Genomic DNA, 18705 nt, shown 5'->3' with positions numbered 1-18705 from the left:
CTTTCAATGTTTTTTACATAGAATTGATGTCACTGAAAAAATGATTTATATGTACAACGAGGGCTTGAATAAGAATTGCTCTGTTTTAAAATGAAATTTAAGAATTAATATTTTTTCAAAAACGTTATATATATATTATAAATAATTGGCACGTACACCCTTTTTGGGTGTTTAGCCGAGCTCCTCCTCCTATTTGTGGTGTGCGTCTTGATGTTGTTCCACAAATGGATGGACCTACAGATTCAAGCCGACTCCGAACGGCAGATATTTTTATGAGGAGCTTTTTCATGGCAGAAATACACTCGGAGGTTTGCCATTGCCTGCCGAGGGGCGACCGCTATTAGAAAAATGTTTTTTTTATTAATTTTGCTTTCACCGAGATTCGAACCAACGATTTCTCTGTGAATTCCGTATGGTAATCACGCACCAACCCATTCGGCTACGGCAGCCGCCATTCAAAAACATTGCTTTGATTTTTTTACTGAAAGTAGTTTAGTGTAGCCACATTTATAAAGCTAGCCGCTTGCTCTAGGGTATAAGTTAGCTCGCAGCCTCATTTGTTGGTGAATATACAGTGAGCCAAAAAAGTATTGGCACACTCGAAAAATCAAAGTTCTCAGTGATATAACTTTTCTTCTAAAGAAAGTAAAAAAAAAATAAAAAACGGTATTTTCTAAATGTATTTATTTATTACGTATCTGAACAAAAAAATAATTTCGACTTAGGTTTACAAGCTCAATCTTGAAAGGTAAAATGAGGCACAAATTCACATCAAAAAAGTATTGGCACAGGTAACGTAATCAGCTTGATCCAAGGCAGCTGTAACGCGCTAATACTTTATGGATCCTCCTATAGACTGAATAACGGCCTGCAAACGTCCCTTTATACTATTTACAAGATTTGAAGTTTCGGAAGTAACTTTTATTCTATTCAGCAAATATTGCCTCTTTTAGAGAATCGTTTGGCGTTATGTGGTGAGATTGTATCTTCCGTTCCAGAAGATGCCACACATGCTCAGTAAGATTTAAGTCCGGCGATTGGGGGTGTTCTAAGCTGTTATATGGTATATCAACCACTCCTGCACCAGATAAGATGAATGTTTTGGTTCATTATCTTGTTGAAATTGCCAAGTTGTCCTATTAAGGCCCAGTTTTTCGCCACTTGAACTTAAATTTTCTTTAAAATTGTCGCGATACTCATGCTTATCTATTTTCTCATCTATGAACACGAGCTCTCCGAAACCTGATGCCGCAAAACACTTCCAAACCATCACATTTTCTCCAGCGTGTTTAACTGCTTTGAGCAGGTTTTTCTCCTGAAGCTCTCTATTCGGCTTTCGCCAAATCTTTTGAGCTCCATCTGACCCAAATAAATTGAATTTTTATTCATCACTAAATATGGTGGTGTTCGGGCTGTTTAGCAAGTTCTAGCCTCTTTTTCTTATTTACCTTCGACATGAAGAGATTGCGCCGAGGAACTCGGCCATGATACCCAGCCTTATATAGGATATTCCGACCGGTTAGGGGGTTGAAATTGATTTCAAATGAATGTTGCAGGGTTTCGCAAAATTTGACACTCGAGGTTTTTGGATTTTGTGCCACCATGGACACCACAATTCGTTCCTGTCGTTCGGTTAATTTTTTTGGGCGGCCAGATCTGCTCTCCGGAGCTATTTCGCCAGTATTGCAATAATGCATAACGATGTTTCGAACGCTGGACCATGATTTATCGACAAGTTTGCCAATTTGCGATAGGATTTTTTTCTAAATACAGTTTTATCATTAATTGACGTAGTTCTAGGGAAATTTCAGCACCACGACCCATTTTGGTCTATGTCCGTTGAAATCGCGATCAAAAGTGATTGCGACCGTATGCAATTCCTAAAACGTACGAATAAGTACAAAGCAAGAGTCAAAATAACGGGAGTTTACCGTTACGACGCCAAAAGCATAAGCTCATATAAAAAATGTGCCAATACTTTTTTGATGTAAATTTGTGTATTATTTTACCAGTATTTCTTTTTCAGTAAAGAGCTCAGAAATACAAAAAGTCACGGACTTATTGATCCGCCCTCGTATATACCGTTTTCTATATTTTATATTTACATTAGAAAAAAAGTTATAGCACTAAGACCTTTGATTTGTCGAGGGCGCCAATACTTTTTTGACTCACTGTACAATCTCCACTATAAGAGATTACATGGGAATACGACGTGTGAAACTGGCTTATTATGAGTACTTCGAGTTAAGTTAATTTTTTGGAGCTACATATATAGACCATTTTATTGTAAGCGATAATTTCACAAGGAAACACCTAAAATAGCCAAACTCCAGCCCTCCTCTCAATACAAAATGTTGTGCCAGTGCTACCTACGAAAGACGGGGGTATAATCTTTTACAAATAGGTAACGTAGAAGTCCAATATTGAGGGGAGGAATAAGAAGTCAACATTTGCAACAGAACTACGTTTTGGATCTACAACATCTTTATAAAACCAATTCTGTTGTATGGAATTCTCGGCTGGTGGAACTCACTGGAGCGGACGTAGGTTAAAGAACAGGTTAAGAGTGTAAAGGTATCAGTGTGGTGCTTCGGACCACTACTACTCTAGCGCTTAACGTGACAGCGCTCCTTTAGCAAGCACGGATGCTGCCCTTTGTGCCCTTTCCAGTTTGCTCTTTGATACTATGTTTTCCTATCTATGTCCAGTCTTGTACTACTAACACATAGGTTCTCATTTTGTCAAATCTGTTGCGAGTTCATCTGAAATAGAAGAAATATTATTGAAGAGTAAAATACCTCATGCATGATCTTCCGCTTCCACCAACTTGTACACCCATTTGCTCCAACTTATTCCTTCGAAAAAATTTCGAGCTTACCTATGACACTAGAGGCTAACTTGATTATTATAACTTTAATATCAAACAAGAAAATATATATTTTTAAATTTTATTATTAGCTATTCCCTGCCACTGTGTCTACGTTTTCTTTAACCCCAGTCTCATGGCCATCACACCCACATACATATTTGACAGTCTGCCAAGATTAGCAAGCATGTGAACGCAGTTCCCTTTATACACAAGACACATCCAGGCATACACCCAGATTCCTGCCAAACTGCCACTTAAGTTAGCCATGCAGCCAAGCAGTAAGCAAGACGGAATAGTATAACAGGAACAGCAACAACGCCACTTCCACTGGTCTAACAACCACCCACTGACTAGAAATGTGGACCGTTTGGGTAAGGAGAAAATTCGCTATCTGACTACTCCTCTAACCCACTGCTAGCTGCCACATCCGGCGCGAACTAACAGTATTTTAGCAATCTGTTTGGTACGTTTGTGCGCTTACGCATCTACTGCTGATATATTTGTGTACGCGAAGCGACATTTGCCTTGTTCAAGCAAGAATATCCTGTCGTCGTTGTCGTTGTCCTTGTCGCTATTGGAAAGACGCTCTTGTCAATTGCGAAAAGCGAATGGATTAGCAATGATCTCAATGAGTGAATAATGCAGCAAAGAAATTTAATTTCACGTCTTTTACTTTTAAGTGCACTACACCGTATACAAAGAAGCACCAGCTAACTCCCAAGCCGCTGCAAACGGCTTTGATCCGCTACGAAGAGACAAAAACCGCCTCAACTAAGTCACAATGTGACTCACAATGCCAAGACAGGACGTAAATGCAAACGGAGAGGCGGGTGTACATATATTGAAATCTAACGCTGCTTCTTTGTTTGTCCGCATATTTTTTTCTATTTTACCCGCTCCTGAACGAGTCACCAACACAAAATCTCTCATCAAAAAGACACTTAAATGTTAGCAGTATTTGACAAAGAGACAAAATGAATTTTCTAAGCAATATTCGTTTAAAATATATTTGACATCAACGCATCTTCGGCATTCATTACTTGCGTATGCTCTTCCTTACGCTTCCCCTCCCATTCGCAATTCGATTGACGTTTGACGCTTTCATGGTTGGCTACGTAATGGAGTGCTGCATAGAGGGAAGTAAGATTAAGTGGATGCGAAGTATCACAGATATTCGTTTTAACACTTCGTATTCGCGGCCAATTTCATGGTGGTTAAGCTTATTTTAAGTATAGTTTAAATACCTAATAAAATGACAGCTATGTAAATGCAACCCTACATTGGTGTTGGAGAAGCAAAGGGAGGTGCCGAATTGAATTCAAATGGTGTGGACGGATTTAAGTATTGTTTAAGCATCAGAATGCGTAATAAATGGGAAAACCCCTATGTACTAACAAGTTTTATTATAATTGAATTTCTCCTTACCCTTTGTCCCTCCCTGGATTTATATGAGATAATAAGAATAGTAATAATGTCATTTTTCTCAATATTTAAATTAAATTATTTGCTTCCTAGTCCAAGTTTTAAAAGTTTTCTTCTTCCAACTTGGTGGAACACAGACCCTCTGTCTACAGTATCTGCTTTCAATATTCAAAGGAGTGATTGCGCAGTGTTAATAGGTGCGACTGAAAACGGAATGCTGACTTGCAGTGAGTGGAACACTTTACAGGCGTGTCCTTTGAAACAAAAGTAACAGAAAAGGTTAGGCTTCAAACCAAAAAACATGTTTCAATAAAAAATAGAACCTGCTCGAATGGAATACATTCTTTTGGCGGCAACTAGGTAAGCTATTTTTGGTATAACAATTTGTATGCATGCATTTCGAATGTCCGGTATGCTCAGCTGGTTGGAACGAGCCAAACATAGGACCGAAGTAATCTTGATGACACGGGTTCACAAGACACTCGAGGTCAGTATGCAAATAGGCGAGACGTCACTAGTGACTCACAAAGCAGTGAAATATCTAGGCATTCAACTTGGTTGCAGATTTACGTTCTGGGCCCACATACGGCACGGGATTGCCAAAGCAGCGAAAGTCACGATAATGCTAAGCAGACTTATGCAAGCACCGATGGACCAACACAGAGCAAAAGTAGACTGATTATGGCGATCTCGAATTCAATATTCTTGAATGGTTGGGAAATATGGGGAGTTGCGTTAAAGTACAGAATCAAGGGTAAAGCACAGGAACGGTACAACGAACAACTACTCTCAGAGTTGCTTCAGCCTACCGCACTGCCTCAAGGCCGGCGGGCCAATTAGATGCCCTAAATTCAGTAGTTTTCGCGAAGCGTTGTAGGATGAGAAAAAAAAACAATTAGCCAAATGAAGTTTTGGGGATAGTTTAATATATATTTGAACTAAAAAAAAAAAATTTTTACAATCTCCAACAATATATTGTAAGCCGAGTTATCAATAGATTCCCAGAGCGCCTTGCCACTGAAGTATCCAACTTCTGTACAAGATACAACTTGCAATTTTCATCTGAAAACAAAAAAAAAAAAGATTATTAATTTTGATGTAATTATCTTCAATGTGAACTAAGAAAATTGGGAGAAACACGTAAAATTCCAAATTTTGGGGAAGGTAGAAAAAAAAAGTGGTTTTTCAAGGAAAAAAAAAACTCTTCAACTGGGTAAAAAAGTCGCTTAAAAAAAGTTTTTGGATGTTTTTTTTAGTTCACATAGAAGAGAAAACAATACTGAAGATAACGCATTTTGAATGAAATGGATAGCTCGTTTAGTTTTTTTGCAATCGTGTACATAAATTAGGTAAAATCGTGAAAATGAAAAGCCGAGAAAACGCGCTTCAAACTACAACAATAAGCGCACGGTTGCTCGACGCCGCACTACGCTTGGCTCTGTAGCTCTGCAAATACTTGGAATTTAACTCTGAAAATTTGTGTCTCATGTTCTTGAATATCTAAGCTATTGATTTCAGGAAAAAAAAAATCGATTTTTTTGACCTTTTAATTGGCCCGCCGGCCTCAAGCGCGGGTGTTTTTGTGACAAGCGGGGCGATACCTGTCGACTTCTTGGCACGGGAACGAATGGATGCGTGAGATTACACGAAAAAACACGCCACCACTAGCGCCGCTGAACGGAGATGTCAAATTATGCAACGGTGGTAAAGCCGATGGGATACTGAATCGAGTGGCAGATGAACGGCGAAACTCATGCCAACACGGATACTTCCGGAAATACCCATGACGCATGGGTAAGGTAAGTGACCCCAGATGCATATACTGCAAAGCACCGAGCGATGACGCCGAACACACGTTCTTTAGTTGCGGCAGATGACTTCTGGGAAGAGATGCTTTCAAGCAGCAGATTGGCGACATCGCATCGACCAATATAATCAGCAAAATGCTTGAAGGCGAGCACGGCTGGATTGCGGTAAAAAAGCATACATTGGAGACGTATTACGGACACTGTAGAACAAAGCGAAGCCTCACCGACAGTTACATAAAAAGACGAACCTATAGCATGACCCTATCTAGAAATATAGTGGAACCAAACGTGGGTGAATTGAACTAATCCATTTCATGGACGTCGCAAAAAGTATTTCCTGGAAAGGAGTTTCCCCGGAAAAGGAGGAACGCCACTCAACGCATTAGACGACGGTCGCTGTAAGTGCGAAGTCATTTTGAACCCTACCTTAACCACTCTGACATGGGGTGCAACGCGAATTATATAAAAGCGGATGAGTAATATGTGGAATTCGAGATCTCACTAGAACAAAGTATTCCTTTTGCAAATACGAAATTTTGCATATCTACAGAATAGTCTGAGCTGCTATTAGTTTATTTATTAAATTTTATTTACGAGCAGTGGTTCTTCTGGTCCGGCTAGAGGTGGGAAGAACAGAGGGTAAATGAATGTATTGGATATTACCAGTTGTGTATTGGACCATCTAATTAGATAAATTTAGAAAGAGAAAGGTTCTGGAGGTAAACTAAAGGAAAAAAACAAAACAGTGTATCCTGTCATCTAGCAAACAGTCAGGGCACAGCGTTATTTGCAGCCGAATTGTCCCGATATAAAAAAATTATTTTAATAGCGGTCACCCTTAAATACAAAAAACCCGAATTCATTTTTGTCAAACAAAATAAATGTTTTCGTTTCATAGGGGCACATAATATCAGCCTTGATATCCATTGAAAAATTTATCTTGCTACAAGTAATCCTTTAGAATGAGTAGATAATTGAAAATCAAACTCTCCTCCCGATGAACAAAAACCCACCCATGTCTCATGATGGATAAAAAAATAATTTGGCCCAAAACTATTTTGGGATTGTAACAAAAAATTTAAACTTTTTTAAAATTAATTTAACTTTAAAAGAAACGCATCGCATAAAATTAAGGAGTTTTTCGCTGCTGTGGGCTTTTAAACTTAGTTCGTAGTTTTGTTTCCAGAAAAACAAAAGTTTTCATAAAGACACCGTAGAAGCAACATACCACCCACAAAGTTCTATAAAAACATTGAAAAAGCTCGGCAAAATATTTACGTTTAATCTCTTTTTTAGTAAGCGTGTTTCAAGTCTACGTTTTCTATAATGAAAGATATTTTGCTCTAAGCAAATCTCAAGGACCCGGAAATAATGGACTTTATACCAATGAAGGGAAATTCAAAGAACTCAGAGTATAAAGAACAAAGACTTTCTTCATACGTTCAAGCCTACTAATATGACAATCATGACATGGTCTCTAAAATTCAATAATTTCACTTGGATTAGATAATCTAGACAAAGCCTGACAAATCGTCGTCACATTACGCCGTTAAAACAAAGGAGATTTTAAATAAACGAAGAGTTGATTTTGCACCAAAAACGTGGAATCTCTCAAACGTGCCTAACGTCGTCAATTAGAGAATTTCTCAAGAGTTAAGAATTGTCAGGAAAATAGACAAAAATACGGTCCAGTGGTGATTCGAAGATATTCCGACAATGTTCCGACGCATGGCTGATCAGCGAACTTTTCAACTATATAAGTACATTAACCTCACTCATTAGAAAAGCCTGAATTCGTTATGACAAAGAAAGTTCTAAGCATTGTTAAGGAGCCGATAAAGCCGGGGCGACCTCAATATACATGGACAAAGCAAAACAAAAACGCGTTACGTTATATCAGATTTCAGTTATTGATGTTGTTGTGAGCTAAATCACCCATTATATGCAGGCGACTTGAAAATTTTGACGCAATATGAAGCCTCAAGCTGACCTTAGTAAATTTGATTCATGGTGTACTTATGCACACCTCTTCAAATTTAAAAAATATTATTTGAAGTCAATTAACCCAAATTTCGTAATAATCAACAAAATCTACAATAACGACCTCCAACCTTTCGAGGTTGAAGAACCTTGGAGTAATTTTTGACTTAAATACTTCTGCTCAAGTCACATCAATTTTATTATCTTGACATTGGGCTTTCTGAGACTAAATAAAGGGTTTTCCAATAACAGGTGTTACAGGTGAATGGATTGCGCTACTGAGAAATGATTAACGATTTTTTATGGCCGGAAATGGATGGTATTGATCTGAACAACAAGACGGCGCTACAGGCCACACAGGCAAACGAAACGGGAAAAGTTCCGGACCGTGTTATCTCTCAAAGAGGTGATCACAATTGGCCACCGAGATTTTGTGATTTAACCCCTTGTGACTTTTTTCTTTCGCGCCACATGCAAGAGAAGGAATTCGTGAGGCTATCGAGGACATTGGGCAGCCACTTTCCAATTCGGTTATGGAAAATATCATGAAAAGCATATTGTCCTGTAAGCGTGTTCGTGGTGGTAATTTGCCTGATATTATTATCCACTATTAACGACATATCTTCGTCTTTATAATGAAATAAACATCCGATCACTTATATTAAAAAATAGCATTTTTCTTTGAATATCAAAATATCACCTCTTATTAAAAAACGCTTTAGTTAAAGTTTTAAAGACCCTTACACAAATAAATTACTGCCTACCGTATTTTTCCGGCCTTAGTTGGAATATTCTTGTTTTATTTGGAGACTTTATCACCAGTCTTCTATAAAGTTGTTTATTAAATTCGTCCTAATATCTTTTAATTTATCTGCCCCAATTCCCTCGCATAGTTTCCGCCTGCTATTAAGCAACTTAAAGTCTCTTAAATGCCGTAAGTCCGTTCTATGCTGCCTTTTGTATTTAGTTTAATGGGACATTTATTGAGCGATTATGGTGTAGCACATTAAACTTCTTATTCCGGCGAGAACTTCTTCGATAATCTCTCACTTTTTATCTCAAGATATTCAAAACCAATATACCAAATAACAGCAGCCGAATGTGTTGGTACGTTATTATCATTTACGGTAGTGCCCAAGAAGGAAAATCCGAGTAATGAATACCAAATGACAGAAAAGTTGTTTATATTAGCGGTCGCCCCACGGCTGGCCACGGCAAATCTCAGAGTGTATTTCTGCTCCTCTGATATATTTGTCAATCGGAGGCGGAATACAACTGTAGCTCCCTTCATTTATAGAAAAATATCAAGACGTACACCGCAACTTGAGGGAGGAGCTCAGCCAAGCATCCGGCAAAGGGTGTAAGCGCCTATTATACCAATTTGCAGTTCAATGCACCTATTGCTCCAGTGCTTCATGACTTTAATGAGATATCAAACTCCACTTGTTTTGATTTTTCATTTTCTAAACATTTTTAACAATTTTTTTTTTTTTTGGTTAAATGCATAATTTTAGTCGCTAACACATTTATAAATTTATTGAGCAAGTTGTATTTTACGCTTAGTTCTTTTGTTTATTAATTTCAAAAAATTGTATTACGATGCTCGTTTGAAAAGTCCGTGCAAAATAAAAACTACTTATTGTAATTAACGGTCAACCTCGTTCAACACTTTTCTATTTTATTGGTCTCTTCTGAATAATAGGATTTGTCCAAGTCTGAAAAATAGCCATTCGTTTCTGCAATCCCCTCGCCGTTTGAATAAAATTTCGCCAACCATTTCTTCAAATTGGAGAATAAATAGTAGTCCGAGTGATCGGTTGGAGGCAAATCTGGAGAATACGTGAGATTTAAATGAGTTGGAACCATATTTCCGTTAATTGTGCGACACAGCTGCTGAGGTATGAAATTCCACACACGAAATCCTTTTACGTCCATTTTCTTGAAAATCACTCGACACACTCGATTCCAAGGAATGCCAAACACAAAGAAATATACTGATCTGGCTGAAACTTGGTGTGTGTTCTTCCAGGCGATGCTATTACTAAGCACGACCTCGATATGCACCAATAGTGCCATCTCTCTGACTTTGCTCGGACTTTTCACACGACCCTAGTAGTAAGTGAATTGCAGCAGTAAAACTTTTTTGATTTTAAGTGTAATATATAAATAAATAAACAAATAAAAGGTGAGCCAATTGAGCTATTGGTTGCGCACCCCTGTTGTAGAGAACTAATTGCTTGGCTTGCTGGGTCAGGTCGTACAAATAAGCATAAATAATCCAGCTTTCGATGTGGTAACTGCTGTTCAAACCGCACCAATTACGAAAATGAAGACTTTGAGGCACTTACACCGTTTCACACATACAAATGGTTAAATTTTGAAGCTTGAAGTATTTACTAATATTAAATACGCGCGCAATGGTTATCCTTCCGAAAAGGTAATAAAAAATGAAGCCAAAATAATTTTTTGTAATAACTATTGTGGAAAAAGTAATTACTTATACAGAGAAAACTGCCCAGAATCACCTTATTGTTGCGCTGCATAACATAAAATATAAACACCCTTTTTAATATTAATCGAGAGCTTACCTTTGTGTTCAAACACACACAAAGAAAAGTGCGAGCTGATAAGTAACCACAATATTAAACGTTTGCACTCGCTTCAATAGTTATACTACAAGAAAGGGACGGAATGAGAACCAACCAACCACCGCCATTAAACATTTCCAAAACTCTCTGCTCCTTCGCGCCACATCACCTTTTACACCAAAGCGCACTCTATAGAAATGTAAGCACGCTAAGCTGCATATGTATGTATGTATGTACGAGTATATATAATACATATTTACAAACAGTTGATCCCTTTCATATTTTACACATTCAAGGCAATTTATTTCCCTTTTACCCCATTTCGAAGCGGAATCGTTTTTTATATATCACTACAAATGGGAATACGCATATCCGTGGGAGTTTGTGTGTGTGATGTGGTTGAGTGTATTTGAGAAGCTTTGGCAAGAAATCGCTACCTGAATAGAGTTCATAAAAATGGCATACAAAGTGAAAAAGCAGAAATAGGTAATATAAGCACTTGCCAAATATGATACAACAACAACTGCGCTCCCTTTGCGCTGCTAAAAGGTGCGTAAAAGTGCCGTTTTTTTCTTGATTTTTTTTTGCAGAGGATGCCACACTCAAATAGAGCCACTAGCATACTAATCATAAATTGGGATGTTTTATTTTTCACCCCTAGTCGATATGGCTTTTGCATTAAATGCGGCAACTTGCGCCAAGGTAGACAATTTTACCAGGGTTGTGTGCAGTTGTCAGAAATTCATTTTCAAGTACAAAGCAATGAAATTTGATTGCGCGATGATGAAGGTGTCACATTCAAAGGGCAAATAAAAAAGTATTTTTCTATTTTTCCAATTTTTCCAAGTTTTTTTTTACAGTAATACTCACACTTTTTTTAACGAGCGCAAGATCAAAGCCGAAAAAATTGTGTGTGCATTAGTTGTTCGAGTGTAGCAACTCCAGGGGTTGCTGTTGGTATCTTGGTAGTGTTGGTTACAGTTGGTTCAAGAAAAGGGGGAAAAAGACCAGAAAATTTCTTTGAAAATTGATACAATAGTAAATTACGTTTTAATATCCAACATGCGAGCAAACATATTTTATATAACTGTTTTCCCCCTCTTTTCTTATTTCTTTTCAACTCGCCCACATTGCTGTCCAGGCCTGGAAGCGGACTTGTTCTACGTGCATGAGGGTGCCATCAACACATACGCCATGCATTTCACGGTGCCGGTGCCAGCAGATGTACATGATTTAGAGTTCTCGTGGCAGAGTTTGACCACGTACCCGGTAAGTACATGTAACAGCGGACCTTCCTTCCTACCGCCTGTTTTCTTGACGGGCATTTTTTCTGCCATGCTCTTTGCGCACGAGTATGTGTGTGTCACTCTGTGTGACCCCAACGAGCATGGCAGTGCCACCACTTATGCAGCACTCAAAATCTAATTTGCACTCCATTAACCTTCTCGTCAACATGAAACAACTCGCGCTCGAATACATATGCGCATTCAACAACAATAACAACAAATCGTATTACACGACCACCCCACCACCACCACCACCACCACTATCAACTATAAATGTATGTGAAACGTTTTTGGCGCTTGCAGCTGCCCTATACTATCACGATCGACTATGAGCACGACCAGTCCGCGTTAGCAGCGCCCACGCTCAGCATACCCGACAAGGGATATGTGCCTCAGCAAATTGAAACGTTTCTGGTGCATTTGCCGTGCACGGGGAATGGCAATATGGAGGTGCCGCTTGTCGTCAATATGTTGGTGAGCGGTCCGCCGCGCACTAATGACACCAAATTGCATTTTAAACGGAATAAAATCTGCCTCAAAGGTAAGCGCCATCCAGCTCGGCTAATCCATTTACATCTACCTCGCCATGCATCCATCCCATCCCATTCCCATGACATTTTTTGCTTTTGGCATCATTGCATTTTCAAACGGGCATTCGCCATTTTCTCTACTCTTTGCGTCTTCTTCTTCCGTCTTCTAGGTTTATTTCCCGCCCCGAATCAGTCAGCAGCGCCCGCTCAAGCGCCCTCGCCGGGTCATGCGTTGCTGGGTGCCGCGGCCTGTGCATTAGGCCTGGTGCTGGTTGTTGGGCTGATTGCGTCGGCTATGTATGTGCGCGCACGCAAGCAGATACGTCAGGACTCATTGCAGTAAGTATTTTGAGAGGAAATTAAATGAAGAAGTTAAAGTGCATTTATTCTATGAAATTTTATGCCTCTTTTGACCTTTATCTCTTCTCCTTATTTCATTCTTTGTTATTTTAGTACCAGCTTCACCACCGCCGCTTACGGCAGCCATCAGAACGTTTTCATACGCTTAGATCCTTTGGGACGTCCACCCAGCGCGAACAGTGGTTCCTATGCGACTATCGCCAGCCTGAATAAGTACCCTTCGGAGTCGAAGAAATCTTGCAACATATTCGACAGTAAGTATTGTTTAAAGTCTACAGAACTTAACCACATTGAGTCAAACAGAAATTGACTTTCTTTCATTTTTGAAGGGAATTTGATGCAATCCTAAAGATGCAATCCTTTTGTCTTTGTAGTTCTTACCATAGGAGACACCTTGATTCACGTTCCATGTAGTGGACGTTTGGACATCGACCAATATTTTTGGCAGTTTGGCGATTTAAAGCCCCTCTGAGATCAAGATATCGATTTGTCCATTTCGCGATCTGTTAATCCTTTCTGCTTTCCAATTTTATTAGAATTAAGAATTTTTGGACCAAAGAGAATGAATGCTTAAAAAACGACTCCTTTTCACAGCTTTACTGCGCAAATAATGTAAATGAGTGACTCTATTCAAGAGAACTAATAAATGAAGCACAATTACAACTGTTGAACAATTATTTCTAAATTATTATTATATGTACATACCTAAGTCTGTGCCACAAACTACACCGCACCTCAACATAGGCATTTTTCTTGGCATTTTTTCATATCTAGTATAGTAACAACTTTAAATTATCGATTTCTCTTCGCCATATTTGAAATTGGGTCGGCTGCCGTGTGCCGGCAAACCACAAATATGCACAAATGCATGTACATGAAATAAACGAGTAAGAAATACCAAATATTAACAACAGTTTGCTTTGATTTTCTTTGCAGGATTTCGCAGTTCGACGCCAACACCCTCCCCCTATGCGACCGCCTTACTACCCGTGGGCAGCGATCAAATGGCTGATACAATTTACTCTAAGCCGGAATCGATTTGTCCCTCGAGAATATCCTATTATGCCTCGTCGCAGCTAACGCAGGTATGTAGTCACAAGAGCACACATATACCTACATATGCATAAGTGTTTGCATATAAACTAAGCGTTTCCATATTTAATATTAACAACCCCATAGAGAAAATGAGTAACTTCATAAAATCTTAGTTTTAATTTTGAAATGTTTATACGTACTTTTCACCCCAGCAACCTCCAGCCAATTTCTGTATGTATGTACACTCCACCGCCTGCTGGTAATTTCTTATTAGCGACAAATCCCTTGAAACGGTACTCCAAACACGAAAAAGCGCTTTACAGCATTGAGCGATTTTTCTCGTTTTATGTCGGCAGCACGTGTTCACATGACGACAACAATAACAATGCAACACCAACAACATTCCAACAATAAAAACAACGATTACGTGTACATGGCAATGACGAATTCAAAAATCGCAATTATTTTGTAATTTTTTATTTCGCTTATTTGCCATGCAACAGCACCAGCAGCAACTTGCAACCGCAAGCAATTGGTTTTTATGTGAGTTTGCAAATGAAATGCATTAGAAAATGTAAAATTGGTGTCAGTTCGAGGGTGAATGACAAAAATTGTAAAACCAAATTCCAACGACATCATCTTTTCAGATAAAAGTGGAAATAATAAAAAACTTGTGTATGCCGCCGCTTTGATAAGCAAATATCCATGCACTTAGAGGGTGTGCGAACTGTAAAAGGCATTAATAAATATGAACATTATCTTTACCACATGCCAACCCCCACTCCGCTGAGCTTTAAAATGAACTGGTGGCAAGTAGCAGGGCGACAGGTGCACAGTGGGTTAGTGTCCAATAAATTTTACAAATATAGAAGTAACTTTTATTTGTCACATAAAATTATGAAAATACAATAAGTAAAGAAATATCTCAGCAGATCCGATTGCGAAATCCATTTTTGAATCACAAATAAATATCCGAAATGTCGAAACTCACTTCAACCTCTTAGACAGCATTTCAGATGAAACAGACCAGTACGAAAGGAAAGAGTCTGATACAAGACTTGATGAATCGAGTCCAAGCACACAAACCGCGCTGGATTTCCTCTTATCACAAGCTGAGCCGAAGACTTAAGCAGATATAAACAATAGGTAGATTTATCTGTGGTCATTATTCGAAGACCAAAGAACACGTAAAATACTAAAGACAACTCTCGGCAATACTAATGGATAACTGATATACTGTCGGATCTCTGATGAAGATCGTCTATAAAAGCAATATGAGGATATGAGGTGGTACGTGACTATCATTCTGAAGTGCGTAAGTTAGGTTAGGTAGTGCTGGCTGATCTGTAAACAGGTATCACTTAGGCCCCTAGGGGGCTTGTGTTGCCAGTGCTATGTATTTCGGAGTCGAAGATATTAATTTATATAATTTATAATGCACGTCTTTGCGAGTTTAGAAAACCCGTTCAGCCTTTTGTCAGCAATATCCTTCCAGGAAAAAAAATATGTTGATCTTAGGCACATTGGTCAAGTCCTACATAGAGCAGAACAGTGGTAAAGCAAGTGTTCCAAAGTTCTCCTAGTGTTCACTTCGTTACAGTTTTTCCTAGACAGTGATAGCATAAAGTTTGCAGTTTTGGTATTCCAAGTCCTTAGCATTTTTTGACACTTTTATACGAGGTTGAGTATTCCCATATCAACTGCGTTTCTAGAGCTAGTTCCCCATTTAGTTCCGCTTTCAGAATGGTGGGTATATGTCTGATGTGTTCAATTGCGGTAAGCGAATATGTACTTGCCTTAGCGCACTCATCACCTCTCTCATTTCGTTCAAATGCTTTGAGTCCTGGTATTCAGTAGATAATGACCTGCCCCTTTCCGAAGAGTTCATCTATTTTAGACCTGCATTGTTGAACACATACCGAGTTATTGCAAGGTTCGTACGTGCCCACGGAAGTGCGTAGATTCAGCGAAATTATTTCCCGTTCACGAAATACCAAAACGGTAGAAAGATGTTTCTAATAGCGGTCGGTCCTCAGCAGACAATGGCAAGCCGCCGAGTGTATTTCTGCCATGAAAAAGCTCCTCATAAAAAACCACTTCTTCTTCTTAATTGGCGCTATAACCGCTTACGCGATTTTGGCCGAGTTCAACAAAGACCGCCAGTCGACCATCCTCCTCCTCTCCTACCACCAGCTGGTGCCGCATCGAATACTTTCAGGGCCAGAGCGTTAACTTCTATTCGAACGACATGATCCAGCCAACGTAGCAGCTGATTCTTTATTCGCTGCGCCATGTCTATGTCGGCGTAAAGCTCATATAGCTCATCGTTCCATCGCCTGCGATATTCGCCGTCGCCAAAGTGCCAAAAAACTATTCGCAGTTTGAAAAAATATACATACGTCCCTCCTTTAGTGGAACAACATCACAGCGCATGCCACAAAAGATGGAGGAACTCGTCCAAACAACGAAATGCCAAATACGGTCAACTTTATTGATGTGGAAGACGTAGAATACCTTCAGCACTTCCGGATAGTTAAGGCACAATCTCGTTGAAGCAACTGCTAGTATTTTCCCATATGGCGATATGTGAACGTGGATCGCAGTGTACAGCAGCCACATTGTGTACACTTTCTAAACGCAATCTGCTCTGTCCTAACCGATGCTAATATCCGACGAAATTGAAGTTCATATACAAATGGCTTGAAATATCGTCAGCATAGCCATATAGGGATCAATTTTCTTTTAAAAATAAAAGACAACCCAAATGTCGCATTTATTTTTATTTACTTGATCATGTAAATTTTCCTTGACGTTTTGGCACAATTCGTGCTGTATAATATTTATAACCTTGATTTGATTGATTTCATTCTTCAGCTCTAGAGTTGTTCCGGGCTTACCTGTATTAGCATAGACTATAATCTTTGTTTGGCCCCCGAGAAAGAAGTACAATGTTGTCAAATAGAAAGATCCCGGCGGTCACTTAACTTCGTTGTTTTCTAAGGTAATAAATCCTTTGAACTTCGTTCGCAACAGGGCACTTGTTTCATGAGTTGCTTTCGAAGTGGCACAGTCTTGTTACAGCCACATATTGCCCAAGTTCATGTAATCTAATTCAGATCATAGAAGTTTGTTCAAATGCCGTCCGCGCCGATGACGAGGGTGTCGTCACCTGATGCACACTTTGTTCCACAGCAGCAATAACGACCTAATGACCTGCACGAGTAGATGACAAAATAGTTAATTGTTGGTTCAGATGGCAAGCTATCTTGACCGAAAAAACCACGTAATGTGCGAAATACACGTTTTACAGAACCACCAATTTCATAAAGTCTTTGTATCACTTTTAAGCGTTGCTCAATTTAGTATCACTCCATGGCTAAGCTTCCCAAAATCTGTACGTACCAATTATCTGAAAAAAATTTAAATATAATTGTTGTCCGATATCTTCATCAGCCTACACAACAGTTTAGTTTAAATGACTTGCGTCCCGTACCTTTTAAATTTACTATTTATGTGCTGTTTTTATCTCGAAACCGTACTGTTCCTTGCATTTTGTACAGCTCTGTGCTAATACTTCCCTCGCCTGTAAAAATGCAATTATGAACAGCTAATTGCGTTACTCGCTTATTACATGAATATTTCATTGGCCTTACATCTGTGTACTTCCCAACGAAATTATGGAGTATTAATTAAATTGAGAGCTTATGCGTAGCAAGGCTTAATTCTTTTGGTGGGTGTTAAAGACATAACGTAAGACCCACTGATCATGGTAATTTGTATCAGGAAATCTGTATATTCTCGGCAGCGCTGAGCCTACCGGAGCTATGAGTCCCAAGTATATAAAGGGGAGTTAAATTTCAAGGGCCGATGTTGAATGTCAACCACACCTAAACGTCAAGTTTTTTCTGCATTCGATTTGACACTTTTCAATCTCAAACTTACTCAATTTGAATCATGGAAAGATACAAAATCGAGCAACGCGTTAAAGTTATTAAGGCTTATTATAAAAACGGGCGTTCAAATCAAAATGCATATCGCGCACTTCGTGATTTTTTCGGTCAATTTAATCGTCCAAATGTGGGTACAATCGAAAAAATTGTGCAAAAGTTTGAGCAAACCGGGTCTGTAGGAGATGTGAAAACACCAGTTCATGCTCGTACAGCTCGCACTTCAGAAAATATTGCTGCTGTTCGCGATAGTGTGGAGAGCCGTCCACCTCAACTCATCGTCGTGCCCAACAATTGCACCTCTTACGCTCGTCGTTGATGAACATTATGCATAAAGACTTGCATTTACACGCTTACAAGGTGCAATTGACTCAAGAACTAAAGCCTCTTGACCATTTCAAGCGTCGTCAATGGACAGAATGGTGGCAGGAAATGGCAAGAGTGAATGACCAATTTTCGAAGAAAATCATCTTCAGTGATGAGGCACATTTTCACCTCAGTGGTTTCGTCAATAAGCAGAATTGGCGCATTTGGGCGAATGATAATCCAAGAGTGATTGCCGAAAAACCAATGCACCCACAAAGACTGACTGTTTGGTATGGTTTATGGGCCGGCGGGATCATTTTTTCCAAAATGAGGCCGGTCAGGCAGTTACTGTGAATAGTGTTCGCTATCGTGAGATGATAACGAACTTTTTATGGCCCGAATTGGAAGATATGGATGTGGACGATATGTGGTTTCAACAGGACGGTTCCACTTGTCTCACAGCTACCGAAACAATGGCTCACGCCGGGGCGATGTCAACTGGCCGCCAAGATCATGTGATTTGACACCGTTGGACTTCTTTCTTTGGGGTTATTTTAAAGAAAAGGTGTACGTC

At 39.2% G+C, this 18705-nt stretch overlaps 1 protein-coding gene across 2 annotated transcripts in view; it reads left to right on the top strand.

Moving 5' to 3' along the window:
* Positions 1 to 18705, top strand: part of LOC128866834 (tyrosine-protein kinase Dnt) — a 213354-nt gene that overhangs the window by 120776 nt on the left and 73873 nt on the right. For both annotated transcript variants that reach the window (XM_054107835.1, XM_054107833.1), the window contains exons 3-7: positions 11809 to 11936; positions 12257 to 12494; positions 12654 to 12822; positions 12937 to 13097; positions 13780 to 13928. In XM_054107835.1, coding sequence (XP_053963810.1) covers positions 11809 to 11936; positions 12257 to 12494; positions 12654 to 12822; positions 12937 to 13097; positions 13780 to 13928 — 845 coding nt within the window. The remainder of the gene's footprint in view (positions 1 to 11808; positions 11937 to 12256; positions 12495 to 12653; positions 12823 to 12936; positions 13098 to 13779; positions 13929 to 18705) is intronic.

Source organism: Anastrepha ludens, chromosome 6, assembly GCF_028408465.1.
Source record: "Anastrepha ludens isolate Willacy chromosome 6, idAnaLude1.1, whole genome shotgun sequence".
Taxonomy (NCBI): Eukaryota; Metazoa; Arthropoda; class Insecta; order Diptera; family Tephritidae; genus Anastrepha; species Anastrepha ludens.
This window is presented reverse-complemented; position numbering and strand designations above follow the sequence as displayed.